The 23405-nt window shown below is 40.7% G+C and overlaps 1 protein-coding gene across 1 annotated transcript in view; it reads left to right on the top strand.

Moving 5' to 3' along the window:
- The window catches only part of GRIN3A (glutamate ionotropic receptor NMDA type subunit 3A), a 74931-nt gene that overhangs the window by 12118 nt on the left and 39408 nt on the right, over positions 1 to 23405 (top strand). Inside the window, exon 2 of the mRNA XM_069776621.1 lies at positions 17949 to 18553. Coding sequence (XP_069632722.1) covers positions 17949 to 18553 — 605 coding nt within the window. The remainder of the gene's footprint in view (positions 1 to 17948; positions 18554 to 23405) is intronic.

The following is a 23405-nucleotide window of genomic DNA, read 5'->3' as shown; positions in this document are numbered from 1 at the left end:
TTCTTATTTCCAGAGTACAAAATCAAGCAACAGTTTGAAGGAAGGCTCTGCTTTTCTGTCATCTCTTTCCCCAGTCATCCAGCAAGCACACAACCTGCACCAGTAACTTTTAGTGATGTTTTCTTGCTCCAGGACCACAGAAGGAGGTGATGTGGTGCTGTATGATCCCCACATGCCCCCTTCATTGCCATTTCTGCAAAACTAATTGCACTGCCTGGTGTGGCTGGCAGAAGACCTGCTGCCGTTACCAGCTACCTTCCGACCACACGGAGGAGCAACTCATGCTGAAGTCCCACTGGCATCTATAAAATTGTCTACTGCAGAACTAATGTGGGGGAAATGATAAAACATAGCATCAGTGCTTGTTCCCCAGAGATTCCGGGAAGAAAAAAACCCACTTATTAATCACCTCTTTAAAAGTTTGTATCACAATGTATCAGTATAGAAATAGGCTGGATAGGCTGGTACAGTTAACAATACTCTTGTGGCCTCTGATTAGGAATCTTCCATCAGCAGTCAACACAGGGAAGCCAAAATGATGATTATTCAGTCAGCCTTATGATCATCTTTTTATACATGTGAATTATTTACATAGTAGAGGATACTTACACACTTGTTAGTTAAAACCTGCTTTTTTCATTCAAGTTATACCCTTAAGATCTCTTTAGAGCACATAGTCCTTCTAATGGCATTTATTTCACATTCATTATGCCATATTTTGTTTAATGTTGTCTTTCATTGTATAAATAGAAAATCCTTCCATGCAGAATACCTGTGGGAAAGGATTCCTTCACACTGAGAAATTCTTCTGAGAGAGATGGGTGATCAGTCTGCTTTGAATATTGATGCCCAGAATCCCTAGGAACCCTCAGATTTTTTTCAGCTACACCGTTTTCTACCTACTCTTTCATTTTCAGGGTGACATGCTCATTTCACCCTTTCTTAATCTTGCCCATTAGTCTTTGTTCTGAGGTCTTGTCTTGCACTATAGAATAATACAGATCCTAAATTAACAGTCTTGACTCCAGAAAAAGACCGCAAGGCTCTATTGTGATACAAATGATCAGCAACATAAATTGCTCATCACTCACTGTTCATCACATTCTCTGAAGAGCACCAAAAATAAGACACTTATTTATAAATAGCTCAGCCTGCTAGATTCCAGTGAAACTCAATTTCATATCTTCCCACCATTTTGACAGTGCATATAAATATGTAACATGTAGTTATATGAAAGTTAGCTGTGCTGTGATGTCCTCCTTGGGCATTCACAACTCTTACAGGTTTACAGCAGAAGCATAAATTGCAAACAGAGACCTATGGTGGGATACGGCATACCACATGATTAGCATAAGAAAGATGCTTTGCTTGACAGAGAATGGGAGCTTGTTGCCCACATCATACTGCTCTTGTATTCCTCCCCAGAAGTGTACTTAAGATAAAAATGAAGTGAGAATTCGCAGTGAATAATACATCTGATAATCACAGACATTTTTTTTCTGCCTGAAAACCACCTGAAATTTCTGGAGCAAGCACGAACAATATAAGCATTAGGAATAATTGCATCCCAGAGCCTTCCAAAAATGTATGAAAGTGCTTCCTTTTACTTCACTGGCTTAGAATAGGGACCAGCTTGAGATACGGTTTTGGTTGTTTGGCTAAGCCGCATGATTATTTTTTTTTTCTCCTCCAATCTGATAAACACAGGAATTGGAGATATACATGGAAGCTGGAACTGGCAAATACTGCAAGTGTTCGGTTTTGCTATTCATTTTCTATAAGCATTTGTCCTAGTGTAATTTGATTACTGGAATGTTCATGAAAAGCAAATGCTGAGGAGAACAAGAACAGCTGAAGTGAATAATTTCATTAATGTGAGTATCTATGTGTTGTTTCTGATGCAACTGCCATCATGAAAAAAACAAACCAATATATTCAGACTTCCTGTTCACTTAAGTGTGGTATGGCTTTGCTTAGGATGAGGAACTAGTTCAACAGCATCTGTGGCTTGTTGCTGTGATATTAAATCTATATTTATAAGCAAACTTAACACTTTTATCAACTTTAACCTTTAATTTTACCTGACTTGGCCTTATATTCACCAGAGAGTTCCCTTCACTTAAAAATCTATAGAAAGCCATTCACTAAGATCAAGAATAATTCAGACAATTCATCTTTTTGTGGATCTGTATTATGCCAGCACTATGAGAGCAAATGCATGTCTTCTGAGAGTCATACAAAATTATTACAATCTTATTAGAGAGTAGTAGGAAGCAAAATGGCTTACTATTGTCAGTAAGAGAGGGAGGAATGAGTATGCAGTCTGACCATTGAACAGGGGACTCAAATGGGAAATTCAGTCTTCAACACAGTTAAAAACGTATGGGAAAATACCCTGGGCTGAGTACTGGAATCATTACTGGTCTACCAGTCCAGGCATGGAGAAGTCCAGCAGAATTTCTTTGCTTTGTCAGAAGTTACCTCTGGTAGGTCAAAAGTTGTCCAAGGCTGTCAAAATCAGCAGCAACCCGTTGCCTGTCTGTAAATGATGCATTGAGTCTGTGCACATTTGACCACTGCCCAACGTAATAATGTGTGGTAACCATTGGAACTGTTGTATGGTCCTGCAGCATCCATCCTTGTTTAAGAGTATTAGTGGTGACAGGAGGAAACAGCCAACCCAGAAAGCAAGTTCCCTGCAGTGCACGAAATCTTTTTTGCAGAGGACTTTATCTGACCTGAACAGTGCTTCCAATCACATGGCATGGGCCAGGAGACCGATGCTGCCCTCCTGATGGGGTAATTCCGCTTGCCTTCGCTGTGAGCTTAGAGAATGTTCCAGCAGCCTTCACACCTCTTTGGGGTGTGTGTGTCCCTGCCCCGAGTTTAACAGTCTGTGTGTCTGTCAATCAGTATGCTCAAGCAAGTATAAAATCTCCAGTCTTTTAAGAGTGGTCTCCAAACTTTGCTTACCTTTCAGAAAAGAAAAGCAAACCTTTCGCAGAAGATCCAGCTTTCTGTGAGTGTCTCTCTCTCCCTTTTATTCTCACAGCTAGCTGGCTGTTCAGCTCCAATTTCTTAATAATACATCCTGGTATTCGGTGTGGTACCTGGTAAAGGTTTTAAGCAGGGAGTTTTACAGAATATTTTAGTTCCTTTGCTCAGATGGGGCAATGCAGCCTCTGTGTCAATGCAAAATATCAAAGCAATATTACAACAAAATTCAGAGCTTATGGTTTTTCACCTTCCTTAGTTCCATCCCAGGTCACTGAAATGTGTAGAAGTATAATTTATCTTTTGGAAAACTGACCAAGATTTGCATTCAAGTGCTAGCATCATGTAAACAGAGAAAACTGAAATGGGGAAAGAAAAAAATATACATTCCTATTTCTTCAGGTAATATACATTTTTTGTGATTTTTTAATTACAGGTTCTTTCCCTCAAGCAGTACCATTTCCTGCAGACAGAGGCAGCAACTTTGATTGTATGTTCTTGCCAAACTCATAGGAAAGGTGTGGTCTGTCATCCCTTCCTTTCAGGTCGTCTGCAGGAATTAGATACTCCTCTGCAACACTTCCCCTGTTCAGAGAGTTAAAACGAATCACAGTGCCAAAAATAGTCAATGTGAATTCCTTGTCCCCAGGCTTGGTTCACCAGACTCTGCAGAGTCATCGCAGATTATTTGCATGGAGATGGATAGACACAAACATCTTGCTGAGATTAGTGAGACATGACGCTTTCGTGTTTTATCACAAGCACTTATCCATGTTAAACTCCCAGGTCGTGCTTCATTTTTGCTGGTTCTTACCCTCTCCTTTAGGAGGATACAATCACCCACTCAAGAAGCAGAAATAGTGCATGACTAACTATGTCACGGAACAAATGATTAACACTAAGTAGTTTGTGCTAGCTGTTTGCAAACAATCCACGTGCCGACAATTATGCTGAAGCAGTTTTGTGAATACCTAACTCAATGTATTTTGCATAACTCAAGACTGGCTCCCAGATCATTAAATTCATAACTTCTGTCCTGTTTGTTAAATTCATAAATGTCATTATTTCTTCTAGTCCATAGAACTGGTACTGCTAGTCTTGACTGTGATATTAGTCTGTAATGCTGGACCGTGAAGGCTGTAGGAAGGATGGTGGCTCTGATGACCAAGGTGCCATTCAAAATGAGTTATAGCTGTTGTGCTTTGAGAGTTTATAAGCCACGAAGTGCAGAGGAGGGCAGTCGTATGCAGGCAGATCCATTAATACATCTGATGCTTTCGGATTTGCAGCTACCCAAGTGAAGATGCTATTTGCCCCAGCTGCACCCAGCCTACCCACAGACAGCTTGGTCTGGCTGCCCAAGTGCGTTAAAATGCTCGCAGAGTTCATCATCAGGAGCTGAGGGCCTCTTCGTCAGCTGCAATCACTCATCAGCCATCTGCTGACATCAGGATTAAAGAGCTGACCTAGAGGGACCACGGCATCCATACACGTCATCACATGGGTCAGGGCAGGAAGAGCTGAGCTGTGAGGAAGAAAATGTCTCATATGTCTGTAGCAAGCTCAAGCACAGATGAGTTTATTGATTCATTTGGTTTGGTGTATTTGAGAGCCTTTTGACTCACAGAAATGTGCAGCCCTGGCAGATCCTAAAGCACAAAGCTCTTAAAAAATAAATTAAGTCCGGAATGTACTTGGGTAATTGGTGCTTTGCAATGAGTGTAGTGGTTTTCAGCTGACACAGAGTTGCACAAACCCTACATAACTTTAAGGAGGAGATACATTGTTTTGTAAGAGGGGGGTACTGAGGCAGTGGAAATTTAAAGGAATTGCAGCAGAGAAGGTAAGAGCCAGTATTGAAAAGAAAACTAGATTTGTAAAGGCCCTTCTCCTCATTTCCATGCTGCAAAGCATTCTTCCCATCAATAACATCCGGCCTGTTAAATTGTTGCTGTTACTTTCATTACTTTCTCATAAATGAAGCCAACCCCTATTAACCTGCCACAACAGTTTTTTCCCTTTCCCCCTCAAGAAACTTAAGGTAGCAGTACAAATAAGTTTTTGCATAAATAGGTGGGACAAAGAACCTTATTTATAATGAAGTAAATTTGGTATTTAATTCCATCGCAACAGTTTGTCCAGCTACTCCTCCCTATCTTTTTTCTACAAGGGTAAAAGTATGTTAAACTTCCCCACCACCAAAGGTTTTGCTAGTAAGAGCAGTATGCTCAGTTATTTTTGTCCATATGCTATTGAGTTTCTCATTAACAAGGGAAGATCTTGTATTTCTTTGATACAGTATGGATTTCCAAATATTTTTTCAACTATACGCAGTTTATGCAGCTCTCCAGCCTCACCAGCGATGCAGTGCTGGCCTCTGCGGCAGAGCTTGCCCCTGGGCTGCCCACTGAGCACCAGCAGCACAACAAAAAGGGAGGGAAGGCTGTAAGGTAAAAAGCTCTCTCTTTATGGCAGAGCTGCTGCACCCAGGCAGTTGTCAGGGTCCATTGCCACCAGCAGTGATTTGTCCATATGGTGCTTTTATGCAATTGCAGCAGGAAAGGTATCTACAGGGGAAGGCTGACGAGCTTCTCCTGATGGCGTGATACTGGGACCATCCGCACTTGCCACAGGCAGAGCCAAAGGAAAAGAGAATTACATTTCTCTGGCCAGCGGCAGTGTCTTGTGATTAGTGCTAGCTTCTGGCGAGTGATGGTGTCAGACAGCAGTATGAATCTTCAGTACAGCCAGATGGTCCCATCAAGCATGGCATGCTGTTTTTCCCATGCTGTGTGCCTGGTCACAGATTTATCTTCAATCTGTGCCCACTATCACATACTACATACATATGGATGGACACATTACTTAAAGCCTATGAAGTATCAGTTACCAATGCTCCACTGAGTCCAAACTCAGTACAAAGGAGGGATTAATAAGTATAATTCATATTTTATAGTGATTTACAAGCTCTCTGCAATCACTTCATTGTTGGTCTAAATGTCCACACTAGGTGCAGAGTAAAAGAAAACCTGGTAGCAGTGATCTAGGCAAATATTTGTGCGCAGTAGAGAGGTGATAGTATTGTGTATTTTCTGTCAAGCATTTAGATGAGAGCTGAAGATTGAGTCACAACTAGGAGCTCTAAATGTTCACCTAATGAGCTTACACATTATAAATCAAAGGATGAAACAGGCATGGGTGGTGATTTTTGATTCTCCCAAGCCTTACCACAATAATTGCTGTAAACCACTTTCTGCTCTGTGAAGTACCTACTACAGTAAGGTCTCATTTCAAAACTCTGTACCCAGGACTCTTTTGGAATACAATGGATAATTAGTAGGTTGCTTATCCACTTAAAACTAATGAGGAAATCACAGTGTCCAAATGCTTACAGACATGGGGCCCTGATGAAGCAGGTATCAGTGAGATGGGTAACACTAGTCTGGAAGGACAGACCAGTGTACTGTGAGTAGTGTGGTGGTACAAATGCCCAAATTATTTAACAATAACTCATAAAATAAATGGCTGTTCATTACTTTCCACATTCTTTTATCTATTGAGGCAGCTCTGTCTAGCATGGGAAGAAACAGGACATGTAAGCCCTAGATTCTGCTTCTGGCAAAAATCTTGGTATATTCTCCAAGACATGTGACTCAACCTCTGGGTTGTTTGGGTCCCGTCCCCCCCCCCCATTTTTCACCTCTCATCCTTCCCCATGTAAAAGGGTGTGAAATATTTATCTTGCTGTAAGCCTTCGGAGAACCTTTTCACAAAGGACTGAGAAGCCTGGCCCTGCCACGATGGTGACCTGTACCCCCGGGGCACTGTGGAGGGGGTTGTCCCCATTTTACAGGGAGGGCTTTGCTCACAAAGGGAGCACAAGGCAAGGCAGAGATTTCAAACCGGATTGCTCAGTTTCTGTGTTCAACAGCCAGCCAGGAACCCTTCTTCCTAATCCTCCTCCTCCTCCTCCTTGTCTTCTTCCTGCTCTTCTTCCTCTTCCTCCTCATCCTCTTCTTCCTCCTCCTCCTACTCCTCCTCCTCTTCTTCCTCCTCCTCTTCTTTCTCCTCCTCTTCCTTCCCTTCCTCCTCCTTCTCCTCTCTTTGTGTGCCTGCACAGTCACACACTTTTGTGTGTAGTTGCTATATACTTTATTGGAAGCTCAATGCTTCTGCCTTTGGCAGCAGGGGGTAAGTTCCTCCTGATTACAGGATCATGCCTTATTTTGTGTTTTGCATGCCCAGAAAAGCAGTTTGCAAACACTGCCACAAAACTTCTAAATTGTACAGTTGTCTTTCGGAGTTTTGTTTCTTTGTTTGTTTTTTAATGACAACGTATTAATTCAGGATTGGGAAGGAAAAATGGGGAGCAGCAATTAAAAAATTTACAGTGAATATAAACCACTAGGCTTTGCTGCATTTTCAAAAGTCATATTCTTGTTTTCTGTTGAAAGATAGTAAATCTGCAGCTGAAGAGCCAACATCACACCTCCCAGTTAATTTTTTTTTTTCTTCCTGCAGCAACTGCTGGTGTTGAGCAGCACTTTATCTTTGAACTATTTCTTATGCAAACAAACTGCCTCCTGCTGAGGAAAGTAGCTTCACCACCTGGCACACTTAGTGAAAAGTGCCCAGCAAGGTGAGGATGCCTGTGCAGGGTGAGACCCTCCTACCCTGGCCAGCGGGACAGCATCATGGACTTCGGGTGGGCAGTGGGTGGCATTTCATGGCCACTCAGGATGGCAAGTCCCAATGGCTGGTCCTCTCTGTCAGCTCCCCACCCCACCTCATGCAGAGTGTATTTGTTTTTAAAAGGGATGTTTGATTTCTGAAATTATTTTTTCCCCTGCTCACCCCCTGTCCTGAGAGCCAGTTAAAACTCTTCTTTCTAATTAACCATCTTTCTAATTAAATCCTTGGTGTATTAAATAAGAAACCTCAAGTGGAGATGTTTAAATTCTGTTCCTGATATTAAGCCAAGCAAGTACACACAAGAATTCACCTTAGAGCCATGATTTAAATGTCTAGCCTCAGAAATATGAACTACTAACTTAATCTACCCTGGCCTAATTTAATAGAGTTAAAAGATCAGTCTTTGCAAGCTTAATTCTTAGCTTTCTTTCATACGAAAAATCAATATAGAGCAAAATGCACCTGTAGGTAAACTTAATCCTGTGGAACATGCCTGGAGCAAGGCCCAGCAGAAGAGGATGTGATGATGAGCTGGTGCTGGCTTTCTGAGGAACAGGACATGGGTCAGAATTAATTTCTCCCACTGTATTTTGCCACATGCCCTATCATTTCAGTGACTGCTCCATGCATAGCTTCATGCAGCACAACCCATGGGCATTTCTCCAACAGGCAGGGAACCGTAGAGACGAAGCAGCTAACTTGGTGGCTGGTGATTGTCCTTGAGGAGCGGCACCCAGTGCCCTGGAAGGAGTGCATGGAGTCGCACAGCAGCCAGGGCTGTCCTGTGCCAGGAGATGCTGCCTGCAGCAGGACAGCCCTGCACACCACATCCTGAACGTCATTTTATGGCATTGGCTCAGCATGAATGGGGGAGGTGTCTCTGTTGAGTTGTCACCTGCTTCGGCATTTGTCTCCAAGGTCAAATGACCTATTTTCATTCTGCTGAGCTGCAAACACCAGATAGGGTTGCACAGCCTGTTGGGAGGCACATAGTCATTTGTAAAAATAATGAGACGCAGGGGCACAGCTACTGAGGGTAAGGGGAATGCAAATGCTCAGGAAGAGTTGAAGACACTTTCAAGCCATGCTGGAATTGGACTGGAGAGTGAAAGCAGTGCTCCAGATTTTATTCCTTGCTGCAGGTGTTAATGGTGAATAAAATCTAATTGGATTAAATGCTGTGTGGGTACACCAGGTATGTATCAGAAAGGACAATAGCTGCTTTTGTAAAATGGGATCAGACTTCTTTTATGTACATAACATTGTCCATACCCCCTCCCCTTACATTCTACATTTTCTTCCAGAATTAGTTTCCTTCTGTTTGGCCACCATTTTTCTCATGCCTAAAAAGCTAGGTAATACAGAAAGTGTACTCATAGCCAGTTGTGCTTGTGAAAAAGGAGCATTTTCTAGTGATGTACTGCAACATGTCCATCTTGCTGATGGGAAGGTGGAAGCTGCTGTAACAAGGCAAGGATGGGAATGCCATTGCAAGGGCCCTTTATGCTGAGGAGCCTGGCAGGGGTGACATGCCAAGGAGCCCAGTGTGGAGCAGTGCTTGGCAATGTGCATTGTTATTACAGCCTTGGTTGCCAAATTCTCTGTCAACTCTTGCACTGTATTAATGGCAGTCCTCAAGAGCAAGGCGTCAGAGCAAACACTGCATGCAGTTAACGTGAGCTTTAGAAACCCTTTCTATATGCGAAGCCAAGAATTTATTGTTAGTCTAACTGAAGTCCTAGCAGTCATATCAAAGTAGTACTATTGGTCCCAATGATGCTAACACTTACAGGCAAATTATCCAAGTACTACAGCTCATTCTCAGTAATGATACAGTTCAAATTGTCATATATGCAGTTCCTGTATCTCTTTTCTCCAATGTTGTGCTCACCCTTCCATGCACCCCTGGGTCCTGAGGTCAGTGTCACAAATCTTCTTTAGGGAGACAATGCTAGTGTGTGTTTCCAGGGAGTGGGGGTTGTTAGTGGCAAGTCATCTGTGTCCCAAGATCTCTAAAGTGAGGAGTATCATGTTGATGGCAGGAGTTTCTTCCTCCTTTGGGTTTGCCTTTGATCACTTTATATATTTGTTAATGCTTTCTGCATGTCTGCTGTATTTGCTTGCCCATTCCTCATTCATTTGCAGTTCCACCTTATATCCACATTTGCGGTATCATCTGGTACATATTACATATTGGATACTTGTTCTTTGTTCTCCCTAAACCCGGTTTTACTCAGCTCCCAAGGTTGCAATCTCCTAGTAGCTGAGCATTGGTGAGTTATGATTTTTAGCCCTGGAGCCTCTGGTGCTATCCTGTGCTTGCATTATTAAGGCTTCTGCTGTCATCTTGTGATAGCGCGTCTGGGGATCCTTGATACAACCCTGTTTGTTTTTTTCAGCAGTCTTTGAACTGTGATTTCTTGATAATCCAAGTAACACTTTATTACTGCAGCCTGATCACACCTATATGCTTGATCTAGGGTTGTTAGTGACCACTCTGAAAGAGTAATAAGAGTTCTTCCATTAGCAGACACACACACAGAGTGCTCTGGTAGCTACTGAAATAATTTTCTTCAAGTTGAACAGCACCGCTGGAGTGTTAGCAGAATTTCTTTACAACAACAGGGTCTTTCTGCATTGCATCTCAGAATTTAGGAGTGCCAGGACCAAGGATGCAGATCTCAGCAAGCCCAAAGTGCATGCGCTGTCTGCTCCCAGGTGCCACCACGGTTTTGACTCTGCTGCTATCAAAAGTTGAATTGCTACTTGCCCTCATGAACCAAAAATTGGGGGAAAAAAGCCCTCCCCCTGTGCATTGCCTGAATAACACATGTGGGAAAATTCAGACTACCTGCTTTGGAGTCACTTTAAAACAGAGCCTTTCTGACTGGTGGCCAGGATGTGAAAAACACGAATGTTTGTGAGGTGCTTCCCAACAGAAGAGCACACAAACTCCCCTAGACAGTCTGCTGAAGAGCTTTGAGTTAGCTGAATGCCATGTCTCCTTAAGGGAAGAATTAAATTCTGCTAAATGCTATTTTCTAACCATTCAGGCTTTTAGTGGGATTCAGAAGAACCCCAAAAAGATACGCCTCTGTGGAACAGCTAGTGCATTTTGCATCCTTTGTAAGAGTGGGAAGACTTGTAATGGGGTAGCTCCAGCATGAACGCCAAATGAGAAATCCTGCTCACAAACATGACAGTCTACATGAGGCCAGCCGTAAGGAAATGTGTTACTGGGAAATGTCATTAGAAAGAAAGCTTGGAGTGGAGCTAGCCAAGATCTCCTTGCTGTTGCTGGCAAGTGTTCACTTACTTGTGACAACCTGATTCCATAACAGTGTTGAGCTTCTAGAAAATAATACCATGCAGTAACAGATTCTCCATTGTGGCTAATATTCACACTCAGTATGTCCTGGCATCTTTTACCCAAACATTTGCAAGGGCTTTGTAGACATTGATTATGATAATGTAGCACTTGTGAGCAGGAGTCGCAGACATGGACCTGGCTGCCTCTTCCTTCCATTTGAAGGGCACCACGGAGCAGAGGTGGTTCTCTGGAGTTTTGCATTGCCATTTTAATGGTGGAGGAAAGCCGATCATGGAGAATTAATGTAGCTCCCCCTATCTATTTGTATTAGCAACCATCTGTCTTTTATTAACTATAATAACAAATTTTAGGGAAGAAAAAACTGGTTTGGCTCTTGGCATCTGTGTGAAATATTCTTTGTCAAACTTCAAATGTTGGATTTTTTTTTTTTTTTTCCCCCTCCTGGAGCAAAGAACACCTTGAAGTTTTTGAAGTAGTGTTACTTACGATAATTTATAAGTGGCTATGAAGATAAGTAATGGGTCTTACTTTCCAAGAACAGCTGAAAGTTCATATATTATATTGCCTCTTTGACCTTGTGGAGAGCTGTACATATTCAGATTAGTTTGGAGTATTTGTATGTAGGCATAAGAGATGCTAAGCAACCTCAAGTCATGACTGTCTGGTCTAATGAGAGAAATAATTTTCAGGACAAACTAAGTCAAAACTTAAATTAATTTAACTCTTGTGGTTTTGTGGTTTTTAAAATCAACAGTCAGTGCCTTTTTAGGATCTGTTTATAAGGATTGCCTGGACAGATGCCAGGCTTCTTTTGCTGCAGGAATCAGAATAATTCTGGCTAGTCTAAGCTAGCTTTTCCCTCTCAGAAGCTTTTAAACCATCTGCAAAAAATAGCCTTTAGTGTGGGGACCTACCCTGTTTCAAGTTAAAGTCTTGGTCAAACAGGTATGTATGTGGAGAGAGATGCGCAACAGAAGAAAAAGGAATTCATGAAGTCATCTTCCTCTTTCTGGGCCAAAGCAGGTCTGGGATTTTCTTCCCCAGAGAACCAGAAGTCTAAATAGCAGAAGAAATGTACTGCTGGTATTTTTAATCGTACTGATGCTGCTGCTTAAACAGCTGCTTAAGTGTTTTGCTGGGTGAAGGCCTAGGAGCCAAATCTAATGCTTACTGACATCCGTGACAAGGCTCCGGGGGTTTACCCAGAACCAGGAGGGAGCCCAGGAGCAGCACAACACCCGTGCCCAGCTCCTGCTGCTCTTCACGGGGCAGCGGAGGGATGCGTGCCCGCCCTGCGCACCGCTTGTACCTCTGCGGAAGCTGCAGGATGGATTTTGAGAAGAAGACCTGGATGCTTCACCCTCCACTGCAGGAACTTGCGGGTGCGTGGGCTCCTGGCCGCAGCCTCCCCGGCGGGCAGAGCGGGTCTCTGGCCGCAGGCTGGAGGGGGACGTGCTGGAGCACACACCTTCCTTCTGTTGCTGCCGGGCAGACAGCCCAGTGACTGGGATGTGGGCAGCTCAGCGGACGGTCGGGAAGGGTGGCAGGACCGCTCCGTCCAAAGCCCTTCCCACCGTCTGTCAGCTGCCAGCACAAAATCCGCCTTGAGGCGTTGCAGTTTCAGCGGTAAGGCAGATGTTAAAAAAAACCAGAACCATTTCATAGCATCTTTTTTTCATGGCACGAAAGGAAGAAGCAATAGGTGTGCCCATAGCCTTTAGGGAACTGGGGTTTAAGCCTAGATTTTGTAATTTCAACCATGGAAGAAAGAGCTTCCCAGTTCCTGAAGCTTGCTCACAGCTGCCATTTAGCTCTGTTTGTAAAGCTGTGAGTCCCCACAGTTGCACTGTAAGCCAGAAGGCTTTCCTTCTTCCTTCAGTGGAGCTTTCTCTGATGTAATTATATAGCTTGTTTTCTCTTTTGTGTTTCTTATCATAAATACATATTTGGGCACTGCCTTTGCCCCCAAGAGTCAGAGGAGAATAATATTTTCTGTGTATTATTTACTTTTACACAGTTAGCAAAAGAATATTCACATATATGCTTTTAACTCTGATAATGAAGCTGTCATAATGTCAAACAAAATGTCACCGTGACCATGCCTAATTAGCATTACAAATTTGGTTGAAGAGATAAATGGCCAGATCCTTCAGGGTGTAAGTCAGTCCAGCTCCAGGCATTCATGCTCACAAGATTTACAAGGACTAAGGATGGGTCTACAGACTACTGAAATGGAGGCTTGAAAAATATTGCATCAATGAAATGCAAATCATGTTTCAGTTGTTAAATGAACCTGCTATCTCAGGTGTCTCAGGCAATGAAACTGTAAAACTGCTCTGGTTGGGTTACAAAAAGCAAATAAGTCGTTACAGTCTCTGGTGATGTACAGGAGTGAAATGCATCGGACCATGTAAAGCTTAATATTCCGTGAATGGCTTGGTCCAAAGCCCACTGAAAGTCAGTGGAAAGACTGTTGGTCTATCTGATCCAAAGACGATTAGTCAGAAATTAAGGATTCTAGGCCTGTTCTTTACCCAGTAGACACTGAAGTCAATTGATCATGTCTGTTTATAAAACAGGAGCTAATGACATGCAATAAAAAATTAAGCTCTCATAGACATAGAAAATGTTTTTGCTAGTGACACTATGTAAATGCAAACACATTATTAAAAATAGATCACAATTAACATTATTCAAATTAAGTTTAATTGTCTGTTTGCGTAATTTGAAGAAAAACTGATGCAAGTCATATCATCTTTAATGACAGCTTACAGTCGAATTTAAACCAAGCAATTGAATTTCTATATGAGCTTTAATTGACAGTTTAACTGAAATAGTCAAACTTTACTGATTTCCAAACTGAGGTAATGAAGGAGTTTGCCTAAGAACTTTAATAAAGATGGATGGGCACAGTTCAATACACTGATACTATCTCATAAATCTTCTGTTCCATTATAAATACAAAGTTATACACATCTAAACTATCATTTAAGTTGTCAAAAGCCTTTGCTATGAAATTATGCTGTCTCAGTGATTGCTACTGAATGACTGAATAAACAGTTTTTGGAAGTTCCTCATTAAAAAGCAGTAATTATTTTAAAGAAAGACAAATCAATAAAATTATGTAAAAGCATTAAGAACACTGTAGTATCAAAGGCTGTATAAAGACATGTGACTTCAGTGTAATTTTTATCAGGGCCTATATGTTCAGCTGCATCCTACAAATGACAAATAAACTTTTCAAAATAATATTAAGAAGGTATTAAATCCAAACATCTCCACATCCTTTCCTAAAAGGATCTTCTTTTGCATATAAAACCAGTGAAGTCAGCCAACCACCCACTAGATGGAACCTGGGAGAGATGTTCTTGGTTGAGGTGTGAAACAATGTGGCCCATCAAGCATCACCTTCCCTGAGTCCCTGTATAAAGCAAACATTAATTGCTGTTCCTCCCCAATGTCTACAGGGGTGTTTGCATGGTGGGCTGAGAATTAGCTGAAAGTTAAGCAGAAGACAGTGACTGAATTTTATGTATATTAGTGTATCAGAAAAATTCTGAAGACAGGTTTGCAGTCTGAATAGACTTAATAAAGAAAAGGGAGTGTGTTTCCTACTTTTCCAAGGCTGAACATTTACCTGTCAAGCAAACTAACAGGGAATTTAGCAACTAATAAATCACAGTGGTGATAAGTGCTCACATAGATGCACCTGTGGGCTTTTGAAAGGGACAGCTGAAGCACAGATGGTTTCACACCAAGAAGCACTTTAAATGCAGGCTCAGTCTAAACCAGGTTATCCCAAATCCACCTCTGTTCAGTGAGGAGCAGTGTCTCAATACAAGAACAGTCTGTTGGACTGTTGACACATCCCAGTACATAAGACAGGGACCAACACTAGAGCTCTTGAGGACTAAGGCTGTAGCTGCAGTGCTACAGGAGAGTCCAGCACTGCACTTGAGAATACCAAGTCAGAGGGAAAGTGCCTTCACCTACACTGCTGAGTAAAATTATGTCGAGTTTTCTGGCCCCGAGGCAGAGTTTCACTTTCTCTGGACTACATGTGCTTCATGCTATGTTTGCTCTGGGCCCAGTGTAATGCCCAGTGACTCTAAGGTGTAATTTTTACCTTTTGCTTATCAATTCAAAGTGTTTTAATACTGGAAGAACCATGCTGTAGACAAGCAGAAGCAGTCTTGCATATATGAAGCTGTGCGTATGCACGGGGTTTAGCATGGGGACATAGAGGTCTTCAAAGATTTAAACCTGCTGGGTGAGATGGAGAGCCAGTTCTTATGCAGGTTTATCCATACTGCCTACTGGGAGTGATCCCCAAAATGTGCTAGAACCCAAAATGCCAGTGCATAGTATGAGAAGGCTAATTGGCACGTGCCAAAACCAGACCAGGGACAAACTAAGCTGTACAAATGCTCAAGTTTGTTTCCCGGGGCTGTTTTGTTCAACAGTATGGACACAGTTGTTATTGCCAACTCATCACTCATCAGCACATAGTTGTTTTTCTGCATCCAAGAGATATTTTTTTTTATACCTGTGCCTATACTGTAATAGCTGTAGTACTATGCTTTGGATACTATGCTTCTGAATATACTGAAGACATTTGCTGTTCCTTGTACAGGTATAGTCAGGTTGTGTGCTATCATTTATATATGCAAAATATTCTATGTATACTGAATAACTCATTCTTCTCTAACACTCAAATTAACTAAGCCAATAGGCTTGCAAAGTTTTGCTGATTGGAGGCAGATCACCATGTAAAAAGTGTTCATACTTCTACTTGATCTTGGACAGAGAGAACACAAGGAAAATCCTTTCTACTCCCTTCTATTTGCAGTGAGAGACAAATGAGTTAATTTACCCGATCATCTCATAACCTCAGAAAAAAAGTTTGTTGTGATTCAGTTTGCAGTGACTAATTTATTCAAATAAGCTTCCCAAACCCAGATATTATGCACAATGCTTTTTTTTTCTGAACCAGTCACGTATTTTAATTAGTAGGCAATGTTTTCCAGCATAGAACTCAAAGAGTCTGCACAGCTTAGCTTCTTGTTTGTTCAGTAACTTGTTCTTTATCAAAGAGTCAATCCTCTTGTGTCTTATTGGAAGTACATGATGTGCATCGATTGTGGACAGTGATCTGTTTAATTAGCTTATTCATGTGTCTGTGTAAAAAAAGGCCACAGGTACCAAACCCAAGAATTAACAAAAAGAGCTGAGAGCATCTTCAATTACAGCATTGTCTTTATCAAGCTATGAATTTAAATGATCTGCTCTGGAAAACGGATGATGAGTTAATGTAACTTCAAATTAACACAATGAAATCTTGCTACTTATAAATGGTGTTTTGTTCTTAAGGGTTTTTCTTCTCATTCCACCCCTTACATCCGTATTGGAGAGCACAGGGTTTTATTTTAGTAAAACTAGTGTAAATTGAGCGATTATCATATTATTCCAAATTCAGAATGACATTTCTAAGATCCATACAAACTGAAGCCTACAATGAACAGTAAAATACTATTAAAATGAAAATGACACCATTTTATACCAACTTTAAACACAGTAAAGGTTTGATCACTCTTATATATAATACATGTTAACTACTGAAAATGTAAGAGAATGAAGAACAGACCTTAAGTGTTTAGTAACTTCATGGATAGAAAGATAAAATTCAGGTACCTGTGTAGGATAAGATATAATTTGAAGGGGCATGAATACAAACAAATGTTGACATAAAGTCATAACAAAGATCTCACAAACCAAAAGATGCACTGAAACAGGAATCATCATTGATATTTTCTAACAGTCTCATGGCCGGAATCAAATGCCTGTGTAAAGTAAAATAACTTTTTTAGCAAAGGTACACTGAAGACTGTCAAATTCTGAGCTGAAACCAAAAGTTGGAACAGTGTATAACGTGCTAGCTGAAGGCCCAATTGAAACATTTTGGTAGAGCAGAGAATTATTTTGTAGCAAAATGCCAGAAATTGCTTGGATTCTGTAATTTTTTTCTTCCTTACTAAGTCTAGATAAAATTTAACTTCATTTTGGGGACCAGGGAAGGTGGAGGAATAAGAGTAAGGGAAAAGTATTTATGGATCAAAGAATAAGAAAGGAAGAAATATTTACCTTAAGAGAACAGATTAATTAGACCCACATCCTTCTGCCTTTTCTGGAAAAGATAAAGCCAAGGGCAATGGTGTTGGGAAACATAACGGGTTAAGTTCTATTATATCATCAATGACATGGAAAAAATGAGTATGGAATTCTTATTTATCAAGTATTTTCCAGCTCAGAAATCACAGTCTGCATATCTTACCTTCTTGTGCATTCAGTAACTTATCCTTTACCAAAGAATCAATCTTCTTGTGTTTTACTGGCAGTAAGATGATGCGCATTGATTGTAGACTGTTATCTGTTTAATTAGGTTACTCATGTGTCTGTGTAAAAAAAGCCCCCAACTACCAAAAAAAAAAGAGAGAATAAAAAGAACTGATGGCTCTTCTTTATTTTTCTTACTATTTACCAAAGAACTGGTCAGCATCCATTGAATTTGAACATTAATACCAGAGTTGAACCCAAACAGTAAGGGCATACCTTCGCATACCCCTGTTAGGAGAGCAGGGAAATTTTTTCTTGAGAATGCCAAGAAATCCAAAAGTACAAATGGATTGAAAGAAATACAAATTCTTGGAAACACTCATTAGTGACTACTGAAGTTGTCTCAAGCTCTAGATGAGGAAGTTCATGAATCACAGTCCATTTAAGTTGGGTGGGTATAAGTTTCCCTGTTCTCACACAGTTCTCTTGGTTGACAGGTGACTACTTTGAACTAAATGTGTGAATAAAAATTAAGCAAACTCATTAATTTTGGTTCCAGCATATTCTGATCAGTTGTCTTTCATATTTTTAACTACAGAATCCCCTTCACCTGCAGATGAGTTTAGAAAACTCATTGAGTTCTGATGCTGATGTCACTTTCTCAATCCTTGCAATGAACAACTGGTATAATTTCAGCCTGATGCTATGCCAGGAGGAGTGGAACATCACAGATTTTCTCTTCCTCACACAACAGAGCTCCAAGTTCCACCTGGGATCCATTATAAACATCACAGCAAACCTCACTTCAACCAGTGACCTTCTGAACTACTTACAGTTGTACCTGGAGAGCATCAAAGACACAACATCTACCATGGTGATGTTTGGATGCGACATGGAAAAAACACGGAGGATTTTTGAAATAACCACCCAGTTTGGTGTGATGCCTCCAGAACTTCACTGGATTATTGGGGATTCACAGAACGTGGAAGAACTGAGGACAGAAGGTTTGCCGCTCGGTCTCATCGCTCATGGCAAGACAACACAGTCAGTCTTTGAGCATTACGTACAGGATGCCATGGAGCTGGTAGCAAGAGCTGTAGCAGCAGCCACCATGATTCAACCTGAACTAGCTCTTATTCCAAGTACAATGAATTGCATGGACACAGATGAAAGAAATATCACTTCAGGGCAGTATTTGTCAAAGTGAGTTCTTTTTTCTTTTTTTTTTTTTTTAGCTAATATTTGTGGTATATAAGAAAAATCATTTTCTTTCCCCTCCCCATCATTTTCAGTGACTTAGCTATCATGCTGTTAACCCTCCATAATACACATACTTGTTTCAGTATTTCCTCCTGCTTTATTACTTCTGGGCAAATAATGGAACTTAAACTTAGCCACAGAGGGAGATTAAGCCAGTTGTAGAAGACATTGTTCCACAGAAGTAGAGATCACATAGTAAACATAGGCTAGGTTACTGACTATGCTCTGAAAGTATCTTGTATGTATGTTTATGCATGTAAGGGAAAAGTCAGGGCTAGTGTCAAATTCTCTGAGGTTTTGAGATACCTGAGGGAATACAAAACATGGTAAGAATATTTGCACTACCAAAGCAATCAGAGTATAAAAGCAGATGTGTAGCCCTTACTAGTATGCTTCCATGGGAAAGAAACAAAAAAGATGCACCTTGACCACCTCAGTGGCCACTGCTGGTGGTGAGAGTACTCAAAACTACAAAGTGCTCTCTCTATGGCTTGGTGTGGGAGGCTCCTCTTTCAGCTTCTGCTAAAACTATTCCTGTAGGCCACTGCACATCACTATACTGAAGTAATTGCCAAAACCATTGGGGGATTCACGTCTAGAAATATTCTGGGTTTTAACATATGAGAGGAAAAATTGTATGGTTCTTTCTGGAAACAAACAAAAATGTCTTTGCTAAGTGTGTTAATTCATCAGCTAGTTTACATCCAGCGACTTGCATGTTTTTCCCCCATTACACCTGGTTTTCCACCTGGAGGTTTTCTTGGATGGAGTTAGGATAAAAGTTCTTGAAGCTTTTTATATGTTTGCAACCTTTTTTGAAATTATATCTGAGATGTGTCTTCACAACAATTTGGTAACAGCACTGCTCAAAGCATAACCATTTGAGACCCTAACAGTTCTTTAGTCAGCACTTGTCCATAACTTAGGGGTCAAAAACTCCACTGTTTCCAAAGAGTGAAATAAGGCTTGGGAATAAATACTGCACTGGCTTGCAATATCCCCACCTACTTGTGATACTAATTTTGTCTCATTGTTCTGGGTATTTTAACTAGATCACATCTGAGTCCCTGAAGAGTAAAACTCAGCAAGAGGCATCTTAAAGTAACAAATATTTGAAGACAGTAGTTTTACGAACAGACTTTTTGAGGGTTAAGGAAGGGACAAAGAAAAAGGAAAGCAAAATTAAGCTCTTAAAAGTATTCCTGCAAAATATTTCTTCATCATTGCTTCCTACAGAAAACTATTAGCTCTCTCATGGTGACTGCTGTAGCTTTTGTTATATTTTGGGAGACTATATGCAATTTCACATCTATGAAATTTCTTGTCCCTTCATGTCAGTAAAGGTATTGTGGAATCGAAAAAAGGATCATATGCCTTTTTTTCCCTAGGCATCTGCTTGTGGACCTTATTAAAGACAAAATAAAAGGTTAGATAAACCCTTCTCCTGACTCACTGCAGTTGTTTTTATAGTGTATAAGTGAGATAGATACCTGATGGCCAGTACTGATGTATTTGAGTTAGCAGCATAACTGTTAACTCTGAGTGGTACCAATAACTTCTCAGACGTGAAGCACCGATGAGTGGCTTAACTGTGACCAACCTTGTCCATTGCACGAGTGCTTTTATGCAAGTCGTGAGCCTCCAAAGATATAACTTTTATCTGATGCTTAATCAAGTGTTTACTAATGTGGGTGTTTTTCTGTCTCAATTAACCTATCTGTTTTGATACGTAGCCTTGGAGCTGCAGTGGGTGGGGATGGAGAAGGCACAGTGGCACAGACCTTTGCCTCCCTTAACTGCAGTGTGTAGTTAAAACAGCATTCCCACTAGCTGGCACAGCTGACACCTAAGCTTTCATTGCCAACACTACACTCATACATTATACATTGGCTGTGCAGATATTTAAATGCCACCCAGGAGTAGAATAATGATTATGAACAAGACAAAGATCTGGTCCATGGCAAAGCATGCTTTTATCTATATGGCTATGGCTATAGATATAGCTATAGATGTACAACCCCCTGAAGATTATACTGTTGTAAGTCTCCATCCTTCATTCCTTTTACAATAAGATCGATTCCCTGATCTATTCCTGCCTGCTCATGGGACCATCCTTGTTGATGGAACAAGGCATTAAAATTTAAAAGCCTCATCTTGTCTTACAGCTTTAATTAGTCTTACAGCTTTAACTCTGCTTCTTGGGTAATTTCAGCAGCCTGCTATTTGCTTGCCCATTCTAGCTCTTGCCTCCAATAGACTTTCCAAGAAAGATGTGGAATGGCCAAGCCATCAAGCCTGAAAGAAAATTAAATCATTTAATTAAATCATTCTTAAAGGTACTACAAAGTTATCACTGTTGGAGTATGGTAGTACTGCTAAAGCTCTAATGAGCAGTTCTTACAACAAAGGACATGAAAAACAAATAAAGCTGAAATGAACAAATGACACACTTTGGACTCATTGGTCAAACTGAAGCGACTCTACTAGTAAAGCTCTGATACAGCTATCACAGCCTATCAGTGTGATCATCAGCTCACATATTGACATAGCATCAAGGAAATTCATTCATCTGCCAGACTTGAGGATCTGGCCCTTCATGTTCTGAAATTTGTACACATCATCTTTCCATACAAATCTGTCAGTAGCCTACTGAAAAGATATTGCTCAGATATTGCCAATGTGTGTGTGCAATACACAGCACTTGTAATTCCCAAAGATTCACTAGAGATTGCTGGCTTAAATAATGTAGTCAGATCCTCTTATCTGTTTCCTAAAGTTGTTGAGTAAGGGAGTTTTTACGTGAAATCCCTGGCATGAGTTTCACTAGTGCTGCATACAGTGTATGCAAATGATTAGCAGCCATAGCCACTTGCATATAAAACAAAGTGTTGTTAAAATGTATCTCCTACCTGATTCCCCTCATTTATTTTGATTCATGTCCTGTCACTACCAAAAATATAGAACATGTAAATCAGCTGCAAAAGTAAGCCACTAACTTGATAAGGTAGCGAAGTCATACATTTAAATGCTACTAAGTCTCTCAGGTAACTACTTCTAACACAATTCAGCCACAGGACAGGTACAGAGGGCTCGATTCACCCTCATGGGCACACTTACTTCTACAATGAACGTCAGTGAACACAGTGCATAAATTCCACTGTTCCCATTCTACCTGCAGAAAATAAATCTAATGCATTATTCCGTAGCTTCATCTACTCCCAAAGCACCTGGTCTGCGGCATTCTGATATCCAAGTTGTGCTGTAGTAGCAACTTGCAGCCAAATTCATCAGAACTTTGCTAGCTTACTCCATCTGAGGACTTGTCTCCCTCAATTTTGGCATTCTGTGAACTGCGAGCACTATTTTCCACACTTAAACAAATCTTTCAAAATTTTACATACAGACCCATCTACACATGCAGTGGTTTTACTGTTATTGTCATAGCAATGGCTTCAGCATATAAGGGCCGGCGAGGCTTTAAGGAAGAAGCTGCACAATTTTTTACAAAGACTGAGGAGAAAGAAAAAACAGATAAGTTTATGGGTACATAAACCTTTCTTTAGTGCTTAAGATTGCCTTCTGCTATAAACTTTATCTTGATAGTGTTTACATACACAAACATGCAAGTACACCATCAAATATGAAACACAAGGTAGGAGGAAAGGACTAGTCAAACCGTGGCAGACACCACTGATTAATAAAGTTACGGTATCATTAACACTAGACTAAGTGGTAAAGGATTTTAAAAATGAGAACCGCATTTATGCATTTGTCCCATTTATAAACACCTCTGTGAGTTTGTAGGTATAATTTTCAGGCCCAAGTTAACACATGTCCAGATCAATTGCTTTTGACAGTATTGGCTGTATCATCTTTCTCCATACTCAACCTACTCAAAATAGACTACATAAGAAGAATTTTGAAGCTGCCTCAGAAAAGACTGTCGCACACACGACCACACTCAAAACTATATTAATTAGTTTCATAAATTTACCATTTGCTGAGGACAAAAACTGATACGATCTTAAGACATACACAGTCCAGAGTTTTAACTGCTGAAACTCCATCAAAAATCATCAAAAGTCATCAAAACAAAGGGTAGAGACCAGGCAGAAGTATGCATGCACACACACTTGCTGTGGATTTATCCTTTTCAAATCAATTTAAGGTTATTTTTTTATCCGCTCTAACTATTGATAAACAATTAACCCTACTTAAAGTTTATCCCTTGGTTATTGAGGCTGGAATGACAGCTATAGCCTTTATACTTCTTTCAATACTTGCTTTCAACCAATTCCCAAAACTAATGTGAGTTGTTATATCCTACTAAGACAGCTAAATAGTCTGTCTTCTGAATGCCTTTTACTGAAAAATATGTGCCTGACTTACCTGGCACCATATTAGCAGCAATTCAGCTCAGTTGTTTTTAATGGAATTACCATACTAAGACTTACACAGTTTTAGTAGGGTCCCTCTACAGCCCCTGAAAAACGCGTAGCAGCTTTCTTATTAACAGAGTGCAGTTCAGCTGGTCATGGTGTTTACACTAAAAAGGATTTTCTCCTCACAACACTTATTTCCTGCTCAGTTCCCTGCTCCTTTATCCATGTCATTTTAGCCTCTTTTGTAATGATTTACCAGAGGCTGAATTCAACATACAGGGAGGACAACTCCTAGCAAATATTGCCACCCAATACAAAGGAAATACTTAACTTTATTGTGATTATCGGAACACTAAAATCCCAGAAATCTCAATGTAAAATGTGCAGTGCAAAACTGGTGCACTTCATAAGGC

This window comes from Haliaeetus albicilla, chromosome Z (genome assembly GCF_947461875.1).
Source record: "Haliaeetus albicilla chromosome Z, bHalAlb1.1, whole genome shotgun sequence".
NCBI lineage: Eukaryota > Metazoa > Chordata > Aves > Accipitriformes > Accipitridae > Haliaeetus > Haliaeetus albicilla.
Note: the sequence above shows the minus strand (reverse complement) of the source record. Positions and strands in the feature narration are given on the sequence as shown.